The sequence below is a fragment of the Falco rusticolus genome, chromosome 13 (assembly GCF_015220075.1).
Source record: "Falco rusticolus isolate bFalRus1 chromosome 13, bFalRus1.pri, whole genome shotgun sequence".
In the NCBI taxonomy this organism is placed as follows: domain Eukaryota; kingdom Metazoa; phylum Chordata; class Aves; order Falconiformes; family Falconidae; genus Falco; species Falco rusticolus.
The window spans coordinates 30445609-30469363 of NC_051199.1; the positions used below are offsets into that span (position 1 = coordinate 30445609).

At 36.9% G+C, this 23755-nt stretch overlaps 1 protein-coding gene across 4 annotated transcripts in view; it reads right to left on the minus strand.

Annotated features, from left to right (window-relative positions):
• The window catches only part of RNF13 (ring finger protein 13), a 44713-nt gene that overhangs the window by 16183 nt on the left and 4775 nt on the right, over positions 1-23755 (minus strand). For 3 of the 4 annotated variants that reach the window (XM_037406282.1, XM_037406284.1, XM_037406285.1), the window contains exons 2-9: positions 21632-21759; positions 18700-18780; positions 13876-14001; positions 9114-9201; positions 7254-7344; positions 6180-6285; positions 2514-2561; positions 1053-1146 (exon numbers count right to left, since the gene is read on the minus strand). In XM_037406282.1, the coding sequence (XP_037262179.1) occupies positions 1053-1146; positions 2514-2561; positions 6180-6285; positions 7254-7344; positions 9114-9201; positions 13876-14001; positions 18700-18780; positions 21632-21745 (748 nt within the window). In that variant the 5' untranslated portion in view covers positions 21746-21759. The remainder of the gene's footprint in view (positions 1-1052; positions 1147-2513; positions 2562-6179; positions 6286-7253; positions 7345-9113; positions 9202-13875; positions 14002-18699; positions 18781-21631; positions 21760-23755) is intronic. The other variant, XM_037406283.1, reaches the window with a different exon arrangement.

Sequence of the window (23755 nt, forward strand, 5' to 3'; positions counted from 1 at the left end):
ACCTTGCATAAAATTCATCGCTACAAAGAATCGCAATAGCAAGTATTTTGGCATTAAATTTGAATTGCTCTTGCCCTCACAGAACTATCATGATTGAATGAAAGGACCAATCCTCGGGAAAAGCAGATAAATTACACCCACAAGACAGTTTTGTTTTTATAGTCTCTACAATGTCAGGCAACTTCTGTGCCGCTAGTATTTAGCGGTTTCCAGACAAATAATCATGGAATCACACAATAGTGTGGGTTGAAAGGGACCTTCAAAGGTCATCTGGTCCAACCCCTTGCCACAGGCAGGGCCACCTCCCCCCAGCCCAGGTTGCCCAGAGCCCCGTCCAGCCTGGCCTTGAGCCCTGCCAGGGACAGGGCACCCGCAGCTGCTCTGGGCAGCCTGGGCCAGCGCCTCCCACCCTCAAAGAATTTCTTCCTCGTATCTAATCTAACTCTACTCTCAATTTAAAGCCATTCCCCCTTGTCCTGTCACTACATGCCCTTGCAGAAAATCCCTCTCCAGCTTTCTTGCCAGCCCCTTTAGGTACTGTAAGGATGCTCTAAGGTCTCCCCAGCACCTTCTCTTCTCTCAACCCATCCTCATAGCAGACATGTTCCATCCCTCTGATAATTTTTGTGGCCCTCCTCTGGACCTGCTCCAGCAGGTCCATGTCTTCCTTGTACTGAGGACTCCAGAGCTGGATGCAGTGCTGCAGGTGGGAGTTCCAAATAATGGAAACTGTACCACAGCAAGCAACTGCTGTGGTTACTGTTAAGGAGGGCACAACAAGGACCTTCTGTGGAATTTCTGTACAGATTCTGTGGCGCATTAAGCAGCATTTTAATTCTCAGCCACAGTCTGCTCTGTTTCCATTAAAGAAATGTTAGAACTTACCTACTTCAGTGATAACAGGGCCAATTCAAATTGAGTGCTTTCACTCCAAATTCTATTTCAAGTGTACTCAAAATTATCTCCAAAACTACAACCCCCCTCAATATAGAGTCTTTTTGGTGTTAAAAACAACAGGGTCTAACTAGTTAGACAAAGAATGATCCACTTGCCTTTCTTAAATTTATGTACAGAAAGTTTCTTAAGCTGATCCTTCCTAAGCCGATTCCTTCTTGCTCTGTGTCTGTCTTGCACAAATTTTGTGATCTGGAAACAGACATAAGTAAGACAACATGAGCAGCAAGTTGAAACAGCAGAAGAACAATAAAAGTTTTTATTTACAAGTCTTCACAGTAAGTTAGTTAAAAGGGAACCCCAGCTTCCCTTGCCCAGACTCAAGAATAAAGCCTAAAGGATGTTCTCCACAACCATGGCACTATAAACTGAAAATACACAAGGTTTTTTTGAAAGGAGAGAAAAAAAAAAAATTATGTTCATACTATATAAAATAACAGCCATCACTGCAATTCGCTACAAGGCCCATGCACAGTGGGATGGCACATTCCAAAGCAAAATACAATTTATTAAGTTTGACTAGTTTTGCTTACACTTTTAGATTATTATTACAGCTCTTTTAAAGGATTATTCCAATGTTTATCAGTTTTCATAGTACCTAGAGGTAGTTTGGGAAGGAGTAAAGGAGTTACTTCAAGCCATAGTTACTTGCTGTCTTCAACTACACTATGGATTCTGTTTCAGTTTTCTTAATAGTCCCTAATGCTACTTCTATTCGATTTCTAATTCCAGCACCTGTGATGTGACATTCTTTTTCAAATATGACGACAAACAACAAAGGCCTTAACCAAAGTAACACACTACCAAGTCTTTTGAAGTCTGCAGAGGTGCTCTACACATACCTACCCTGTGGATAAGGTAAACACTGAGAGTATTAATATTATAAACAGCATTAATATCTCTCACTTCAGGAATCCCCAGAAGGCACTGATATACTTCACAAGAAATTTTTTTGAAAGTATGAATGTATGTATATTATGGCCAAATAGTATTTTAGGCCATTTGAAACTAACTGGTTTTGGCAAAATAGATTTCTTCTTCTGCATTGCACCTGGCTTCACTTTTCAAGCCTATTTGGATCTAAACTGTTCAGACTCTTTTTACCTCAGTAAACAATGAGCTGTATGCATAAACTACAGTTTTTCTGCTGCAGTTCAGATACTTAGTAACAATCAGAGTCTCACATTCATTTCTTAGTTCAAAACAAGATACCCTGAAACAAGCAGGGCCAAAACCACAAATGAATGAGGATTAAATCCAACCTGGAGAACCTCCCTGGGATCAAGTTCACTGCACCTGTTAATTGTCCAGTGCTCTAATCTACCAAGATCCCTCTGTTAAGGCCTCTCTACACTCAAGGCAATACATTTACATATCGCTGGCAAACTTGCTTCACATGCACTCAACTAGTGTGTTCAGGTCATTGATAGTAACATTGAAAACACCTGGCTGTGAAGTTGAACCCTGATGAACACCACTAATGACCTGCTGCCAGCCAGATGTTACCCCTTTTACTACAACCCTTTTGAGCCTATCCCTTCAGTCAATTGTTCACCTACCGACATATGCATGTCTAGTGTATGGTGGATGTTTTGTCCAGAAGATGACTGTAAAAGACAATATCAAAAGTTTTGCTAAGAAAAAACAAAACAAAAAAACCAACAACCAAATGCCAAAAACCACAGCTCCACACATCTACTGCTTTCCCTTTGTCCACTACATGGGTAATCTTGTTATAAAAGTACATTAAGTTGGTAAGGACTGAACTTTCCCTCCACAAACCCACATTAACTTTGACCAATGACCACGCTGTCTTTCAAGTGTTTTTAAAAAACTCCCAGAATAATTTTCTCTGTAATTTTACCAGGCAATGAAGCAAGACTGACAGGCCTATGATTATGGAGTCATCCTTTTTCACCTTCTTGAATACAGAGCAAATAATATTTGCTAGGTTCGAGTCAACGGGGACCTCTCCAAATTCCCAAAATTGTTGACAAATAACTGAGAGAGGTATCTTATTACCATCGGCCAACTCTCTCAGCAGACGGGCATGATGCCCATCAGGCCCACAGACTTACATGCATTCAGTTGCAGCAGTAAACCACATACAAGTTCAAAGTCAGCTGGGAGTTACCACTTCCCCAAGTGCTTTCCTACATCTACTGTATCAATTTTTCCCCTAATCCTTACTCAAAGGCTCTCTGCCATTTCATCCCCTAATGCAAGTGCTGTACAGTCCAACCCCTCCCTTACACACAGTGCTACCCCTCTGCCTCACCTGCCCTGCCCATCTCTCCAAAACAGCCTGTAACTGTCCATTGCAGCACTCTCCCCACGAAGTCTCACGCCAATCATTTTGTAGCTGTGGGAGCTCTAGTTCCTCTTGTTTGTTCCTCATACTGTGTGTGCCAACGTACACACATTCAGATGTGTCCCAGTCTACTTGGTACATCACGGAGCAGAGAAAAAGCCCTCGCAAGCACACCATCCATCAAACATTATCATGCCACCCCATAGCTTACCACCAGTGAGCCTGGATTTATCCTGCTCCCCCTTCGAACCTGTACTACACTCTGGAAAACACTTTTAAAAGACTTCTTCCCTTTTCCTTTCAGTTTAACACGAGATGTGTAGATGGATTTTGTAATTTTCAACATAATAAAACCTCCTTCCAAAACCGTCCAGACATCTGTCCCAAATACACACTATAGATAATCCTGACTTGCAGACATACAATATAATTTTCTCCTGGTTCCTGTCTGGTTTTCCTCTACAAGATCCTAAGACATGAAAAGAACAATTAATTTTAGCACTGACTACCTATTACCACTAACAGAAGAGAAATTCAGGCCTCTCAAAGCCTTTACTTTTATAACTGGGACTAATTTGGAAAAATAAATTCTTAATCATAGTTTACAGACGTGCCCCTTTCTACATTTCTTCACAGTGCATAAGCAAGGAAAGACAGCACTGGAGATTAGTTTAAACCCCTGAAATTTTCCTCACCAAATGTTTATTTCCCCTTCTCATAGCTAATCCTACCTACTAACTGTTTATTCCTTTTGGACTGTGTATATGGTTCTTCCCTGTGTATTTAATTTGGAATCCTGAAAGCTCAAACTCACACATCAAGCAAAAAATATTTTTTATCTGGAGCATCAGCACGCTGATACAAAAATACGCAGTTCTTAAAAGGTCAAGTTTTCAAGAATCAGTATCTATTAAAGACAGTATATTTAGACTGGACATAATCAAGATAAGTTTTTATTATGTGGATGGTGAAACATTGGAACAGGTTGCCCAGAGCTGTGGCTGCCCCATCACTGGAAGTGTTCAAGGTCAGGTGGGATGGGGCTTTCAGCAACCTGATCTAGTGAAAAGATGCCCCTGCTGATAGCTGCAGGGGAGGAGGATCACAACACAGACATGACAAAATGATTTTTAAAGGTCCCTTCCAACCCAAACCATTCTGTGATAGCTTCTGCTAAGAGAACTCACTTATGTCCTAACAACAAACACTGTACAAATTTATTTACCTCATTCCTCTGACATTTGTCATGCCACCTTTGATGCAGAAAACAGCTGTTTTCATAGTGAGGGAAACATCTGCAGTTCTAAGGAGAGGTGGCCTTTCAGTGGGATTAGCCTTGTGCATTATGTAACTAGTTCCTTGCTAAAGCAATTGGTGAAATTAGTCTGTAATACAGTTCAGTTCTTGACCTGAAGATGACAGCACTGAAGTCCATAAGGAATTTTTGCAACTAACTTGCCATCTAAAAACAAAAGCAGCTGAACTGGTGAGAAACTCTTGAAGCAAAAGAAGAAGAAATATCCTGAGAGTAAAACTAGTCTATTTTAATTTTTAATTTCCATGGCAGTGGTCATGATCAGTCAAGCTCACGCTCCTCATGATTACAGTTTTCATATGTTCCCCCTCCTTCATTAGTTTTCTCTTCAATGGTAACCTTCTAAATCGCTCTTTAAGTTACAGAGCCCCTAACTATTCTTATTACCTTTCTCTCCATTCCCCAATTACTATCTTTCTGAAAAATGATGGATCAGGGTTTCAGACCGTATTTTGATACGGTACAAAGCCAGTACTTATGATTTCCAAATGATGCTACAGTCCCTTTCATAGCCTTCTTCATTCCATTTCTTAAGATAACCAGTATTTTGTTTGATTTTTCAACTTAGGTGCACAACAAGCAGATTATTAGTGAAGCTCAAGTTGGAATATTGATGGTCTCAGAACAGATGTTTACAGAATATCCCTGGTGACCAGACTCCTTCAGAAATACCATCTCTCCTCACCTCAAGCTGCTGACTTTCAGCATACAATGGTAAGGCTATACATTCACCTAATTAACGGAGACAAGATCCTTTATGAGCAAGGTTATTACCAGGAGATCAAACAAGACAAAGCATTGGTGAATTTTACCTTCTCACTAGCTGATCATTTCTGCTTTATTTTCACAGAGCTGCTGCAATTTTGTTTGGGACAAACATGCTCAGGATTGTCAATTAAATGCATGACTTACAGTACAAAAACCACTAACACAGGAAAAAGTATTTTGTGAAAATATTATATAAAAATCAAGTAATGCATCAACTGTTATCAAAAGGTAAAATAAACTGGTCAGAGACAAGCAGAGATTCCAAGAAGTGGGATGCTAAGTATTCTGAAATAATGTATAGCTAGGCTATTTTACCTTTTACAGGAGACATATGCCCAACCGAGAACCTCTATAGGTGATGTATATGCTGTATGATATATGCTGTAACAGGTTTTGAGCTTGCTGACTGATTAGTGTATCTGCAGTAAAAACCAGCAAGACCTGCACTGTGGAACAGTGGGACTAACGTTTATTAAGCAGCGCAAGTTTGGTCAGGTGGGACAAACTCAGTGTATGAGAGCATGAGGACAGGTCATTCTTTACAGGGTGAAAAAGAAAGCACTTGTGCAGCTGAAGAGCAGAAGTGAGGACAATTCTTTGTAAGTAGTTATGTGCCAGGTAGAACATTCTAAGGGCAGGATCCTGTATCACTTTGCCAAAATTCTGCACCTGTTTATTGTAGTGAGACAATAAAGGATTACAGGTAAGCACGGTACAGGTATGCACAGTACACAAAGCTTTCTCTGTTCCTTTACTATACCCCTTCACTTAAGTGACAGTTCTGTGATGATTTGTTTGAAAGAAAGAGCGTTATTAAAAGAAGGAACTTACCATAAATATGACGATCAGAATAAGACAGATCCCTACTATTATTAGGAATGGAATTAAGTAGTACTCCAAAGGAAGACTGAACTCCGGGATTAACACAACATGGCCACTGTGGGGAGAAAAAAGGTAACAGTTTCTCAGTAATTTAGAATTTAATGAACAATGAATTAAAATAAATACATTAAAAAAACATTAAAATAAAATGTTATCGCTAGACACACTAAAAGAACACCTACCTGTGCACAGCAACATAGAAAATTCAGCCGATATCCACATAATGTAAAGTCAATTTAGTAAGCTGGCACAAGCAGTCAGAAACACCCAAAAAGGTACAATGTATAAGTGTAGTAGTTCTGTAACTACTATTCATGTGGAGCCACACTTTACTTATCAAGCAGTTTCATCAGCAGGGTGTCTACTCAAAACTAGCTGATTAATTTAGTGAAAGGACATCAGAGATACCTGAAGCAAGATCATAAGACTAATAATATGAAACTCGCTTCCTTTTCCATCCTATTGGAGGTATATATTTTAACCATCTTGTTCCCACAGTGCTTTTCAAGTTTTTAACTTAAAAGCAGAACAGAAGCAGGGCAAACCTAATCATGTACACCATTAGAATTATTGTAAATGCATCATGCAGATTCACTTAGCATAGAAAGTTACTTCAGGCTTGTCTTAGAACTATTAATAAAGAATGGTGTTTAAAATTCTGTTTTTTAAAGACTAGCACCTGCGTTCAATGGGAACTGACATACATTGTAAAAAGAACACACTCTTAGATCTGAAACATGCATACTCTCATGAACATTTCTGTGATTCGTATACCATTAGCTATGTTTAATGCTATATGAAAATGAAAAAAGTAGTGTTTGATAAATATCTGGTAACCCTCTTGCAGGCAAGCAATTTATATTAGTTTTTAAAACGTTTTCTGCTCATCGCTCTCAGGTACAAGGTTTCACCTGGAATACCTATAGCCTCTGCCATCAAAACACCCTGTTTTAAATCCATAAATATTAACGAGAGGCAATGACTTAATGCAAGGAGTAACAGTTGTATGCAAGGTTAACTTACCCCTTTTCATAAGTAAATTCTTCTTTAAGAGAATTAGCTGATGTCTCACCAATAAAGACAGAAGGGATGTCAATCTTCTTTAAAACCTCAACTGTATGAAACAGAACTATTACTACACAGACACTCTATGGGCACTCATAAGACTTCAAAATTATGAGACTACACAACATGAAGACACATTTTAATAGTGACAGAGACTGAAGCACATGCATGTTACATCTTTCTGTCCTGTAAGAAGTGGTATTGTTTTTCCTACAACGCATCTAGACTTTATTGCATTTACAGAAATGAAAATTCTTAATGGAATATTTAAGGGAGCATAAACCCAAAATATTTGGACAAAAAAAAAAAAAAAAGGGAATCAGAGTAATAGCTTTAACCAGAAAATTGTTCTTACTCAGACTTTATTAAGTCACACAGCTCCAGTGATTTCCAGAATTTCTGGCAACTTGTATGATTTTGTGATCTCGTACTGTAAATTTTAATTAATCTTTCTTCCCTCCATTTCACCCTAAACATAAATGACCACACTGCAAACAGCTGTGGCTGGAAAAGGTCAAAAAGAAGAAAGAAGAATGAAGAAATCCCACATCTTTGTATCAGTCTCAAGAAAATGGATGTAACTGTCTCCCCTTCTCTGCTTGCCAGTGAAGGCAATAATAAACCTAGAAGATGCAACACAACTGAAAATTAAATCCCATATTCTAGAAAACCTTCTCCTCAGCTTTACTTTATATAGATTTGTACATCTGACTTATGCTTCAATTTAAGGGTCAAAGCACCTCGTTAGTCAGTATCAAAGCATTTAGGTTCCCCAAGGCAAAAGCGTACATAGCTTAGCATCACCTCACACAACCCAAGCCTGCATTTCTTGTGAATCTGTTCTACACTGATTTCTCAGCAAAACCTGAAAATAAGATTCACACAGGTTGAAAATTCATTAAAACAACTTTCACGTAGCCTTCTGGGCTACTCTACTGCCATTTAGTTCGCTGAAAGTTCATTTCCTAGTTTATCCAATAGTGTTTCCACTTGGAAAGACTTTTTTTTGTTCTCATTTATGCTCTTGTTCCATATTAAGCTCAAAAACTAGACAAAATAAAGAAATGCCACAAAAAAAGTTTTAACAGCTCTACAGACAAAAACTACATACCACAAAAGAAACCTAGTATTTTTACTAGATTATAAGATGTTCTGAACACATTCACTCCATGAAGGGTTAAAATTGGAAAAGCTAGCATCAGAGTAATCAGTAAATGGCACACTGGTGTCTCAACATTCTTTTTCCAACTGAAAAACTGAAGATATGTACATGTAATATGTATTCATATGAAATTAGAATCCACTTGTCCAAAGGAACAGAAAAATGTACACAATAGTACAACAACAAAATGGACTAACAAACACTAAAAAGTCATATTTTAAAGTTTGATTTCCTTCCAAAAGGGTAGCTTTTTACTTTTCTGCTTTTAATTGACAACACATCAGCCCTTTAAATCTATTTCATAAATGTAACCATTTAACCCAAAACAGTTCAACTAGAAGTTAAAGGAAAAACAAAAGAAACACTCAGAGAATTTACAAATTTAATACCACAAACAATACACAAGTATACATGGTTTTATACACACGTGTTCCATTTAAAAATGTTAAAAGCAGAAGGATTTCTGTTTTTTTCTGGAGGGGGTGTGGCAGTGTTCTTTGGGGGCTGGGGATTTTGGTTGTATTTTTTGTTCTGTTGGTATTCTGTTTTTTTAAAGTGAGAGTTCACCATAATACTTTATACTGATTTTAACACTGTAAACTCTAGTGGGTGAAATGATTTTCAAACAGGAGAGAAGAAGTGATACCTGTACTTACTGTCGTTGGATCCCATGCTTATGAGGTCATCAGAATCAACATTGTGAACTATCGCTGCCTTGTATCCAGCTCTCTGTGCATTTAAAACCTGTAAGCCATACAAAATACTTATTAGAAAGAGTACTACTTCAAAATACAGTAAGCTGTCTAACCTCTCTAAGACAAGGTACACTTTCAGGAAGTTATAAATATTAGCACATCATCATTTTCACTTACAAAACAAGTGTCACCTCTCAAAATGAAATCTCATAATTATTCTTACACTCATCCAACACTATTTTTCCAGGAAAATTGCTTAATATTATCTGCCAACAGTTTTTACAGATATTAAAAACAGGATTTAAAACTTTCTATGGGTAGGTAAGAATAATATATAATCATAATTAAAAGGCACTAACTTACTTTGGTAAACTAGAAATTACCACTTGATAAATCATGAAGTTACATGAGCAGTTATCTTTTCTGTACCTTTAGAGATGGGTAAATATCTTACTTGACAGCCCAAGTATTCAGAAGCTTTCTCATGGAAGTACAAAATTATAAATATGGGTACAAAACTATAAATGCATTGTGTACAGTTACGTTTGATATATATTGCCTTTTTGACAATACAAGCCAAGACTAAGGTCCATGTAAATGGCATCTGCTGCAGTGATTCACTAATGAAAACATAACTAAGTTACAACTATTCATTTTAGATATTACTTCTATAATGCCTTCATGACAGTATAAAAACTCCACAAGATGCAAAAAGCACTAGATAACCTTGATGAACGTTTCTGTTTCATCCTGTATTTACCTCCTGTTTAAAACTATGCAATAAAAACTTTGCTATAGCTGGAGAGACTTGCTCTGAACTGAGACAGTATGGGACACAGCAATAGCTTTAATTTCCACTTAGATGCATGTATTTATTCCAGGCCACTGTAATGCAAGTACATACTTATGTAACAGGCAAACAACCAATCATTAAGCACAACTGAACAAAAGATCACAGCTTTAAATACCTTTGAAACTGGAGAACAGCTACAGCGTTCTGATATTGCAACAACACAACAGCTTTATTAATCAGTCAACAAATACCAAATCCAGCACCACATACATACATACAGACCAACCTTACAGAACCTGGTCTGCTCCTGCACTAATTCGCCAAGAAATCACCACCACCTCTTTTACAGCAGACTGTCATCACCAGATCTGAAAAACCCAGGGGAAAATTCTGCTGCTCTTTATCAAGACCTCCACCCTCATAGTTAAGATAGGGGAAAATATACGTCTCTTCTCAAGAGACACACAATAATGAGGAACATGAGCTGTAGAGATGGAGAACATCCACTGATTATTCTAAAAAAAGGTTCTCCAGGTCAAACTTGAAATACACAGCCTTTTTGCATGCTGCACAACAGCAAAAATAGGCAAAAAAAAAAAGGGCATGAGAATTTTTAATAAAAGGTCTGAAGACAAGGAAAGGATTTAAAAGCACTGAACATCTATGTATCTGAGCTTGTGACACAGAATGGCAGTAATGGAGTCAATGACACACATCACAGATCACCAAGCATTGAAACTGAAGAAAGGAATACAAAAGTTCATTGACCTGACCCTTAAAGCTGCCTGGTTATCACAGGTTCTTAATCTTCATATGCACACGAATGTGCTATGGTGGTTAGTGATGGTTTCTATGTAGTACAAATTTTTTGTTTGCTCATTTCTTTATCATGTTCTGATAGACATTTATTAACTGTCCGTTATACACTGAAATATGTCCTTCAGGGTAGTAAATAATTTATATTACTTAAGGAAATGTTTTAGTTCCCTACACACTTTTGCTACCTACTTGTAACATAGGTCCTTGGTTTAATTATTGGATTATAAAGTGATGGTCTTTGTGTAAAACTGTATGTAAACATGCCTATAAGATGTTCAGCTGACAGAGGGTTACTGGATCAAGAAGTGCTATTAAAACAATCACAGCCAGACACCTCCTGCACCAGCTACCAGGAGGGAGCTGCAAAAAGCATCAGCAATTGTCTGTTCAATTATTTTGTCAAGTTGTAACTTACTTCTCCCCTCCTACCCAGGGCCCCAAAGACAAAACCACTAATTGCATGTAAAAATGGGTTAGTGCTTCAGTTTTGATGCACATCTAAGCAGGATGGTACAGCTTCAGGAATTAATTTCTTACTGCATAGTAACCTTCCACTACAAGAAAATGACAATCAACTCTTCACTCAACGGTTACATGCCTCAGAGTGCCATCTATCTAGATTGTCCACCCATATTCCTAAAAACTGTATTACAAACAGCAGAACAATGTTATTGGAAAATGCAGACACCTTGAGAAACCCCAGTATTAAAAAAAATAATCAGTTATAGATATAAACATAAATGCATGGTTGGGAGTTTGGCCAGTATTACATCATGAGATAAAACATCCATCGTGCATACATAGAAAGATACCACGTTTAATGATGCATTTGCTAGCTTTTGTGCTTAAAGAGGCAGTTTAATAAATTAATACATTAAAGAGGCAATTTAATATATTAATAAAGTAAGGTATTGTTTACTCAAATCACATATAATCTCAGATCGTTCTAGTAAGTTTTTCCACATGTAGCACAATTTTACATTATGCTTATTTTGCCAAACCTTTTATATAGTCAGAAAATATGTGATGCTTCCTACATGATTCCAGTAACACATTTCAGACTCACTGATAACCAGACCCTAAATGCAGGCTTGAGAAAGAGGTTTTGTAATTGTGCAGGGGTGGAAAGCAAAGCACTGCCCACTCCTGACAAGTCCCTTCCCGCACCAGTCATCAACAGAAACAGCAGTAAAAATCAGTTGTATTAAGTGAAGAGACACATTCCAAAAGGCTCTGAACCGCTTCCACTTGCTTCCAGCCTTTACCCTTCTCCTACTGTGACATAGTTCTTCCTGTAAGAAATCACTAGATGGTGATAGAGAGATGTAAGGGAAGAGGAAACAGTTTCTGTTAAAGACTGTGCATCCTGTCAGTGAAGTAGCCGATATGCAATACAACTCACATCTCAGTGCACATGCCACTTCCTGGCAGAAACTTCAGGACAAAATGCTGTAGTATGTATGAAATTATATAATGCAATATTGCAATAGTATTAACAACATAATATAAATTCACAGGCCAGCAAGTACATAGATACCCATGCCTGCCTAGGAACTTCTGGTCCACTTTCTGCCTCGCTCTTTGTCTAATAAAAGAAATCTGTGGGAATCTACTGTTCCATGGATACTACTTGAAATATAAAATAGAACAAAAAAATTCTTACAGAGCTAGCGTGATTTAGTCCTTAAAGAACTGACCAATACACTCAACGGTAATGTATAAATCTTCAATTTTCCACAAGGAAAACTCTGAGTTGCTGTCAGTGTGTGGCAACTCAAGATGTGTAAAGTTTAAGTGTTCACATTTACTAAGTTGACAGCTATGTGGAAAAGCAATTCTGCATGTCTTCCCCTCATTTGACTCTTGCCTTATAGCTAAGCAGCTTTCCAAAGCTTCTCAGAATTCCTGTGGCAACAACGGAGATGTCATTCTTCTGGTTTAGCACCAAAGTAAAAAAGCTGAAGGCCTGGTCATAATGCCAACTTCTTCAATAAAACAAGTTGTTTTCAGCAAACAAGCATGTGCTGTATTTTTGATTTAAAATGCATTCCACTAGAAAAATTCTGGCCTGTTCTTTTAACAGTGTCTTCAGCAGTAATACTGTCCCATCAGTGTAGGGGACATGAAAATTATACAGGCAATGGGGACATGAAAAAGACAAATAGTCACTTGCCCTTCCTTTTCCCACTAAGCTATATACACACACGGTGACAGGTTTCACAGTACAAAATATTGGAACTCCCGAGTTTGATTCAAAGACAGATTACATTATCAGAGTCTGCATCTGCAGCTGGAATCTACAGTCTGGGTAGAATTTACACGTTTAACCGCAATACCATGTAACTGAACATACCACACAGCAGCAAAAACTGTTGGATCTCCTTTCAGTTCATTAAAGTCAACAACAAATGGAAAAGCCCCATCTTCCTTAAGACATCCTTAGCTGTCCCATGTATTAGGCTAATTTTCAAGAAAAGCATAAACCCTAACCAAACACAAATAATTCCCATTTGCATTTTAGAAACAACACAGGGAATACTCCACTGTGGCTGCTGGTCAAATTTTTTATAATATAAAAACTTCATAATACAATATCTAGCTATTGTACCCATTTAAACACAGTTCCATCCTGCTACTTGTTCCTGTTTCTACCTGGCAGTGCACTGTCTCCTCTCCCCGTCAACCAGCTGCGACACTACTATTGTTCACAGGGTCTCAGTGTGAGCCACAAGAAAATGATCCAGATATTAAAAAGAAAAACCAATCAGGAAACTGGCTTGCAGATTTTGGGTGCTTTGTTATTCCCACTCCCTAATCTCCTCTGACTCTTGGCAGCGAAGAGTCTTAACTGGCAGGAAAAGTTGATATTGCTACTGAATGCTTTCTATTACAAAACTACACATCTGTCATCCTTATTTGTCATGTCAGGTAATTTTAAACCAAATCACACTACAATACTGCTTTATCTGCCTGTAGACAGTAAAATTCTCCCTTCCCTTCCCATCAGCAGCTATCCTGCTGTTAGCAACAGATACTTTTCTGAAGCACCAGTAAATTCTTTAAGGCCTTGAAACAGAAAGGGGGAAATAATAATAAAAAAATAAATCTTACCTTGATATCGAAGTTGCACTCAAGCCTTCGAATTAACACAATAAAAGCACTGGATGAGTTGTCTTTCAGTGGAGGTGGGGCTATAGGCTCACATGCATTCTCTGGTTTTGAATTTATTAGGAATCCCTAGAAAACAGGAACAGAAACAGGAGCTTCATTTCTCTTTGTTTTAACAAAAGGGTTGGCCGACAAGTGCAAGGAAAGAAAACTGCATGTTTTCATACAATAGGTAAACAAATTCTTATCAACTCAGTCCTATATCATAGCAAGATTTCAGCTACGTCCCTGGCTATTTATTTTGATTCATCATAATCTTTATGCCTGTAAAGAATAAGAAAAGAAAATATAATTTTTTTCCAATTACATCATCTGAAGTTCGAATGCACTGACACTAGTCCTTCTCAGCAATGTTGTGAGTCCAGGGTTGACTACTCCCTTGAAACTTCTTCCCTGCTACTGTAAATGCTCTGTAAACACTGCTGATATGGAATCTACCCAAGACAAATGCCAGAACAGTATCATGCATACTGCACAATACTATTCGTTCTAGCTCAAAAAGAATAGACCTTCCCTTTTCCTTTACTAGAATATGCTTGGTTTTTTGATCAAACCTCTACATCACCTGAGAAGGAGCTTCTTTATTAACTTGATTAATATTTTTAGTTAGTTAATAATTAGATTGGTATTAATTAGATTCCCTTCTGTCAGTCTCTTCACAACAGACCTTGATTACCAAGATACAGAAAAATCCAGGCTGTACACTTAAAGAGTTATGTCTACCCTTCATTTGAAATACACCTCTTCAGAAAAACTACTTCCTCTGTAAGGTGTTTGTGCAATAAAGTCACAGTGTGACACAGGCTTTTGGACACTAATGCAATGGGAGCATCATTTGATACAAGATTATTCCTGCAAGAGTCACATGTGTTTAAATCATTTTTAAATATCGAGCAAATTACCATACAGATAAAGAGTGGCACATTGCTAGAAAATAGGAAGTAATTTGTTTTATGCAAATAAAGATCATGAGAAGCTGCATTACTGTGGGATCAAGGAATTAGTGCTACAGTCCTAGATACATTGAGACCTTTAAAATCTGTTTTCACTGACAGCTTTAGGTATAGAGATGTCACCACCTGTGTATTAATAATAATTACATATAAACATACATCAGAACTGTCAGCCTAAACATATATAATGTATCTAAGTTTATATATATACAGTTCACATATATAAACTGCCAGTTTACATGTACTTTTTATATATAATCTTATATTTTATCCATAAATACATATTATTCATAAAGTTTAACCTACAGAGAGAAGTAATTTTGGTTTGAGAATAGATTTTTGTAATGATAATACCCCTTTTGGCAGAGAAGCTACACCAGCAATCTGTTCCTTGCGAAGTTTGTGGTGACAGGCACAATACTACACAGTCTAACAATTAAAAGCAATATCGACTGAAAATTATACTCATTTACTGACAGTCAAATTTAGGTCCCTAAGGTTCCCCTTATTCATATAGCAAATGCTACTTATGTTAGGTAGTTTCACACAAAGCATTCAATTGATATGCCTGGAAACAGCTACATTCTACAGAGAACTTGTACACAAATCACACACCACCATGCTACAGTTAATACATACATAGGAAGCCAAAGGCTAACTATGACTAGACTGGGTTTTTCTTAATGCTGCCATATGTTCTTAAACACCTTTAATTGAGGAGCTATTATTCTAAGAACACAGGCACAAACAACTGATTACTTTATGCCTAGAGCACACCAGCCATCAAAAAAGTAAAATTAAAAAAAAAAGAAAGCAAACACCTAAATTTATATTTTGGCACCAGTTACCATAGAATCTGACAAAACTGTGTTTTACAGCTTGCATATTAATTAACCTTAATCATAAGCATTGAAAAAGTAAACCATTTTCATCCTACTGCAACCAATATCATACCATTTTCTATAAATAATCAAAATTTTAATGCAAAGAAAAAAGTTTTAGTATTATATCAGGACTAAAACTCATTATTTCTACATAGGTAATGGCATCTACCTTAGTTAAGACACAGAGCTGTCTAACAGTTAAAAAGGTTAGAATCAAAGCTCCTTATATCTATTTTTGATGTATTAAATTGGCTCACTACTTGGGCAAATCACTTAATCGCCCTCTGTTTCTCAATATAGTTTGTAAACAACTATACAGCTCTACCACCACTTCTCCCCATGATAAAACCCACTGGGCATGAAAATGAAGACTTCTTGAGGTTTCATTTGCAGAGGAATTCTTTGACTTACAGGAATTTTTACAGCAATTTATTCCCCTTGGAGATTAAAAGAACACCACGCAATCAAAAAGTAATCCAACCTTGTACCTTCACATCAGCTTCATTTTTTGCATATTGTTCACTGACAAACACTGTAACATCAACGATGCTGCAAAGCCAGATTTTGGAGCCATACAGGTTACAGACAGGATGAATAGGAAAGCAGCTTTCTGACCTCATGTGCTATTCACAGTCTCCATAGGTGCGTAAGCGATATCAGTCCCCTTCACAAGCACCTGGAAGGTGGTCTGCCTAAATATATTTACAGCTTGGACTTCCATACAAAATAAAAACATACATATCTCAGTCATAAACACTTACTCAAACACTGTTTAAAGTGACAGTCAACCAATTCACTGCCACGAGACTGACTCATGTAGCCACTTCCACAATAAAAAAAAAGTAACGAAACCTGAACTTCACACAAATAGTGCACTATTTGGACAGCTAAACTAAATTGTCTTTCTTGCAGATGAGCGCTTCAACTACATGAGAGGAACGGAAAAAAATGTTTTATCTGAAACAAACTTACTACCACTGACTACAAGAATGTAATCCTAGAGAAAGGGAATGGTTCGTGTCATTGCATAGGCATCTTACATCAACAAAAACACAGTGTGTGCCCCTTGTTTTGGAATTCACCCAGCAGTTGACAACAAGCACCAGCTACATATCTCAGCAAAAAAACTTACCTCAGAGGATGGGAAGACTGTAACTGAACTGGATATTCATCTAGCTTTTAAATACTTTTCTAAGCAGCAGGACTATGACACTGGTTTACAGTGTTAACGTCACCATATAAAAATTTTTAAATAATTTATTTTCAACCTCTTCTTATTTTACACAGATAAAAGTGAGTTTGTCTTTACACCAGTTACTGACTACTGCCACAAGAACACAGACAGCTACTACCTTAGCAGAAGTTCAGAAAAAGTAGATAGACAATGCCTTCTCATCATTGCCTATGGAAGCTGCAGTTGTTTAACTTTCCCATAGTTCTTTCCCATTTCACCTTTAATGTCATTTCCCTTCTATCAATTTCATTCAGTCATTCTACACATCTTACTGCATTCCAAGTGTATCAATCACACCAGGCACACGGAAAAGGAATTATCCCAGTGTACAAAACTGTCTTGTTACTGTATTTCAGAAGACATTGGGTCTTCAGAATTTCTCATCTAGTGCAAAATACTGATAAAGCCCCATATGTATTCCCCAGGTTACAGCCATCTTTGATATTTTTTTGCACGTTAATCACTTTGCATAATACATCAACATGACTTTTCTCTTTCCAGTTCCATCAACATTTGCAAAATCTTACTTCTGTCTTCTCTTAATGCTAGCTGCATTTTACAGTTGAATATGGTATAATATTTACATTCTTTTTAGTTATGTATCAAAGAAAACTGGATTAACAAAATTTCAAAAAATTTAAGTCAGATGTACTTTTTCTGCTAATTCTATATATAATCACTTACTAGTGCCTTTTGCTATTAGTCCTATGACAAGTTTGCAAGTCACATCATGGCATTCCTATCCCAGTATGATTTTATTTGGAGTGAAGACACTGTAACTGGTAACTAACTAAAACGTGTATACGTACTACCTGCATTTTGCCCACATAAATGAAACAGAGTACAAAAAAATAGTGCAACACAGGCCTCAGAGGAGCACAGGGAGAATGGGGAACTTCTCATCTACTAACCGTTGCAGGCTGCACTTGAAAGGAAACTCTAAAGAGAGGGCACATGGTCAATACCCTGCTATACAGCCACCAGCTTTGTGGCACTGCCTGTGGGAGCTAAGGTAGACCCACATTCCCTGCACATTTCCATTCAGTTACTAAAGAAATGCAAGGACGGAAGCAAACTGACAATACTTCTTGTACTTTCCCCAAGAAAACAAGCTACAATTCCTTTACACAGCACTCTTAATATGGGCCACATGCAAGCAATATAATCCCTCTTGCCCTTCTGCATTTTACAGCGTGAAGGGGCTCACCAATACATAAACCTACAGAGACAGTAAGTCCTCCAAGTTTTGTTTTTTTTTTTTTAAATAAGACAAATAATTCAATCTGGCATCCACCAGCTCCAGTGTAAGGTAACTGACATCATATCATATCACCACCAACTTTGGAGAAAACAATGGTCTACCAAACTTACTTTCTTAGATTCCCATCATTCAGCCATTGTTTAGTTAGTTATTAAAAATGTTCAACAAATTCCCTCTTACATACAAAAGGTCAGGTTACCAAAATTCTTGTCTTTAGGAGAGGAATCTCCCCTTCACAGGCAATGGTTCATATCAAACATTTGTTCTGCTTGAGCAGTAGGTTCATCAGTTCAATATTTATTTTTTCCTCAGTACTATATTCATTTAACTTTTCCTTTTTAGCTTACAGAAGAAGTGTTCAGCAGGTACAGTCCTAATATATATACACATATATATTTTTTTAGGGTATAGATCAGATTTTAATTTTTTTTTTACCTTCAAGCCTTCTGCTGGCAGCCTGTAGCCAAATCTAGCAGGTAGATCATCAAAGGTCTGGGTTCCATTTTCAAGATTATACTAAGAGAAATAAATTTTAAAGAAAATTCAGGTTTGCAATGAGAGAAATTGAAAACAAGAAATAAACACCACTGCAAATATTTTAATCTTAAAAAAATATAGCAGACATAGGACCTCTTGTGACCATGTCAATAAAACCACAAGATTGCTTCTTCCATTTGTCTTCCACCCACACGGTAACATGCTTATCCAGTTGTTGAAACAAAAAAGTTACAGATCTTCTGCTAAATCATCTGTATATTAAATCTTTCTTTTTACTGCCTACAACTCAAATACAGTCATATTTGCAGAAGAAAAACTACAAATCACCCAAAAAAACCAAAACTGTGATGAGCAGGTGGGGGTTTTTTTGATGGTGGTGTTCTTTTCAGTTTTTTCACTTTGAACTCACTTGCGCACAGGGAAGAACAGCTTTTAACAGGTGGGTTGCTGTAGGCAAAGAATAGCCTCCATCTATTATCCCTTCTCAATTCCCTGCTACCTATACAGGTTAGCAGCTGTAAACTATCTCTACAGTTTTGTTTTATACCAACAATAAGCTTTCCTTTCAAAACAGAGGAGCACTGTAAAGACTTCATATCTGTGGAAGCTTTGCTTTCCCTTTTCTTTTTCATCTTTTGTAGCTCTGTGATATGCCTAACCAATGCAGAATCCATACAAAAAAGTGCTAATTTTATGTGTGCTAAAATTTTTGTCATTAAAAGTACAAGAAGTTATTTTCCTGCAAAAGTTGTGAAATATACAGTAACTGACTGGAATGCACATCAGTTGATAAGTTTTATCAAATAGTTTAGTGACTCAGAAATATTCGTCTATTCATTGTATCATCCAGTTGTCATACCGAACAGTCAAGTAAAGAGCATGTTTATTTCAGAGGGACAAGATGTCTAACAGCCAGACTCAGACAGGGGAACTCAAACTATAGCTCAAAGAAAAACACTACCATGATTTAACTCTTTTGAAGGTGCTTCCTCCCCACAAACTTTAATAAAATTGAAGGCAGAAGCAGGAATGGAGCTAGGTTTCAAGTAAGCATTTCTGTTCTGTGTAATCAATCTGCTCCATACAGCCCCTCCTCCTGGCCATCCATCCTACCATCACAAAACACAGCTCTGCACCAGTCTGCTGCCTTCCTCCATCCTCACTATTCACTCATCTACCTTCTTCAAAACATCCTTCCTGAGCTTGTGCTGCAGTAAGGTTTCACTTGAATCACTTAGGAAGCTCCAACTTAACCGAGGATTCAGATACAAACCTATTCATTTTTATCTCGGATTTAAAAAATAACCAGTGATGCTTCGTATACACGTAACAGCACTTTATACAAACATAATCCTTCATTGGAGGCTGCAACTACATGAGAACACAGAAGCATAACAATAACAAAGAACTACAGAAAAGAATTTCTTTCATTGGCAAATTCAAAACTTTGGTTGGAATTTTGCTCCCCCAACAGGCAATTAAACCATGAAATCTCTCAAGATTATACGCGATCTGCATGCCTTCAATTCCATGTGACACAGTGTGCAAACATTCCCTCTTCCGAGTATCTCTTAAGCATTCCACAGCACAGTATAATAAGTTCATCTCTTATTTCCTGCTTCAAAAATATTCTTAGACTAGATCTGTAACTTCCCAATATGCAAGAATAAATGACAATTAATATTTAGATAGAAATCACTGTAGAATACCACACAGAGAAGCTTAAATAGAAGAAATTAAACTTCAAAAATGCCTATTTTTTTCCCCTTTTTTTGAGGCTGGGGAGGGTTTTTGTTTTGTGGGGGTTTTAAAATATCTTTTCTAAGACAGGAATTAGCAAGAATGAAAATTAGGGGTTTTTTATGAAAAAAGGAAGCACAAGCTTGATGGGAGATGAAAGGGAGGAGGGAAAATCTGGTTTACAGTAGAAAGGCAGTTTAAAATTTCACAATACAATGGTGATGTCAGTTCCATAACAAAGCAATTATCTGCATTGTTTCTTAAATTTTTTATCTACAAAAAAGTAATATAATAGTAACAACCCAAAGATCCAAATAACATAATTCTGTATTCATCAACCCACATTACCACAAACTTTTAAGTATTTTTGTTTCAACATTTAGCTTCAGGGGGTTTTCACTGTGTGCCCCTATAATTAATATGGTATTAACAACTCCCCTGGATATCAATGTAACTAGCAGAAACTATAGAGACTACAATACTTAAGTTTAATTATTTCAATGGCTTAAGCTCTGTACTACAGACGCATATAACTTCCTCCATAAGGCTACATAAAATATAAAATCAGTAATAAATAGCCCAGCAGCAACTTTTACCACTGACCCTATATTGATTATACTGTTTATTAGCCTTATCATTTCAAATTCGACACACCCAAAAATATTATTCCTAACAGCTATTAAAAAATATATCTAGGTGTAACATATAAAAAAACTTCACTGACAAGGCCTCCAGCATGTACATAAACTATACTAGCCACAGAAGATTATTTTACTTTACTTAAATACACTTACCCTACAAAACGGCACCCATCACCAAAATTTAAATTGCTGTCTAAGCCAAATGATCATGGAATTTTTTTTAAGGAGGTTATAACATGCCATAGGATATATGGTCAGAGTAGAACTTTTTAAATGACTAAGGGAATTCAGTGCTTTCACTGTCATGATATCTGAGCACACGTCACCTGTAAGCTCATTTGAAAATTTACAATTTGTTTTTTTAAACTATTAAGGCAATTCCATTCCAAGCAACCTGCTATAACATTTACTGTACTGATTCATTAATAGAAGTTTAAAAGAAGATTAAGTTTTACAGAGATTTCATCTATGTAGAAAAATATACTTACTGCTAAAATATCTGCCTCCACAGGTAAAAGATTCAGGAAAGCAAACAACTGAACAGTCAAAATAGTGTATATCTGAGTAGCAGACAACATCAGCATTCCTATTGATAACAGCATACTTTATTTAATACCTGCAACAACAAAAAAGTAGGGGGTCAAGGCATATACTAGATATTTTCCTCTGTAATTCCACTGGGCTCAACTAATCAATTAAAACTTTTCTTCTAAAGAAGCATGCAAATTGTTATTGTATGTTTACTTTTGAGAAACAAGTACTCTTTAATCCACACAATTACTTCAGACATAGAAGTCCCTGTTTCTAAGAGCACATAATCTCCAAGGGAATATATGCATAAAATTATGATAGTAGCACTTCAAAAACTTTAGGCAACACACAGCATTGCAAGCAGATAAAGGAATGAACATTCACATGATATTAAACATCCTTAGATGTTCGTAATCAACGCTTTTTTAACATATATCCAAATCAGCAAAATAACTCGTGTGCCTAGAGTAATTCTACTAAAAACATTTATTCCCAGTATACGCTTGCAAAACCAGCATGATACCCCCAGGTAACAAACTCAAAGTAGTTCTATCAACTTCAGTGAAAATCACAAGTGCTTGAACCTGAATGTGACTCATGGTCTGGACAGCAGATTTAGTCTCCTGTGAAGTGTGTGCATTTCTGAGACCTTTAAAAAAAACAACACAAGTACTGTGTAAAGTATGCTTGCATACATTTCACAAGTTCATGACATTAAAAGGAAGTTAATTCTGCTCTGGTAATAAATTCCCTGGAAATAGGGGAGCACGTTTCCTAACGGCAACTGTTTGAAACCGCCGATTTATCATTAAGGAAAATGTGGAAAAAAAAAAAAAAAAAAAGTGAGGAGTCTGCTTCGGAGGAAGCAAACCAAACATTTTATCTTTGCCACACAAAGATTTTTTTTAAATGTTTTAAAAACAAAAATTAAGGGCCTGAATGCCCTCCTTGTATGAGCAATGATACCTGCACCCTTACTGAAGTCAGAGTACCATGTTAACCCCAAAACAACCCCAACAACCACACCAAACCAACAACAACATAAAACCCCAACCAAAGAAAAAAAACACAAAAAAACCCCTGCATGAACAGAACTTTGAACTTCCTCTCAAATTTAACACATGCACTGACTACAATGGTAACAGACTTCATTCTGTAATCTCTCATATCAGAAGTTAACCAATTTACAATTATACATATCTTGAAACCTCAAAATTTGGCCCAACAAATGATAAAACATTTAAATTTTGAACATTTTAATTCTTTCCAGCAAAGGCAAAAGCTAGCACTCAAGATAACGATCCACAGCACCGCTCATTTAGAAACTCTAGTATTCTTTGAAACTGGTTACAGATTACTTTCCACTTGCCTTTTCCAAATAATTATTTTTCTGGCACCAGTAAGAGTCCCAGTCTTGACAACAAACATGATGCAGGTTGAAATATCATTTCTATGACTGAAAAAGGCTGTTCCTTAGAATTACAGAATTTACTGGATGTCTGTAAAGAACCATCTTCCTCCATATTTATCACAGGACCCTCCAATTTATGCTCTCACAATCCACAAACACACAAACAACATGGTACAAATCTGCCACATTTGCTAAATAGCACATTTAATGTAGTAGTAAGTGGTGTCTCTGCGAAGCTTTAGCTTAAAATGCTCAATACCATGGACATTAAATCCAGTGCAGGTCTTTCAGCTTCTTATACAAACAAGAGGTAACTACATTAATACACACTAGTATGACAGTAAAAATTCTAGTAGCTAAACGGCAAAATCAAGAATCCAAAATCTGAGGTTGGGCGAGGGAGAGGAATAAGTTTCAGCCTTCCACACAAGTGACACCTTTCAGTGCACGCCACACACACTGAATGAAGCAAGGTTCAGTAGGGGAAAAATGAGAAAGTGATTTATTAAACCATATAGCCATTTCTACACAAAAGGACAAATGGATAAACTGAAGTTGCACAAGTAGCCACAAAAGTAGTATTTCCTCACTTCTGAGTCCCTGAACTTCCACATAAACGGTACCTTTTAATACTTTTTGCACCCCTTAGAAATTTCCTGATGTTTTTAAA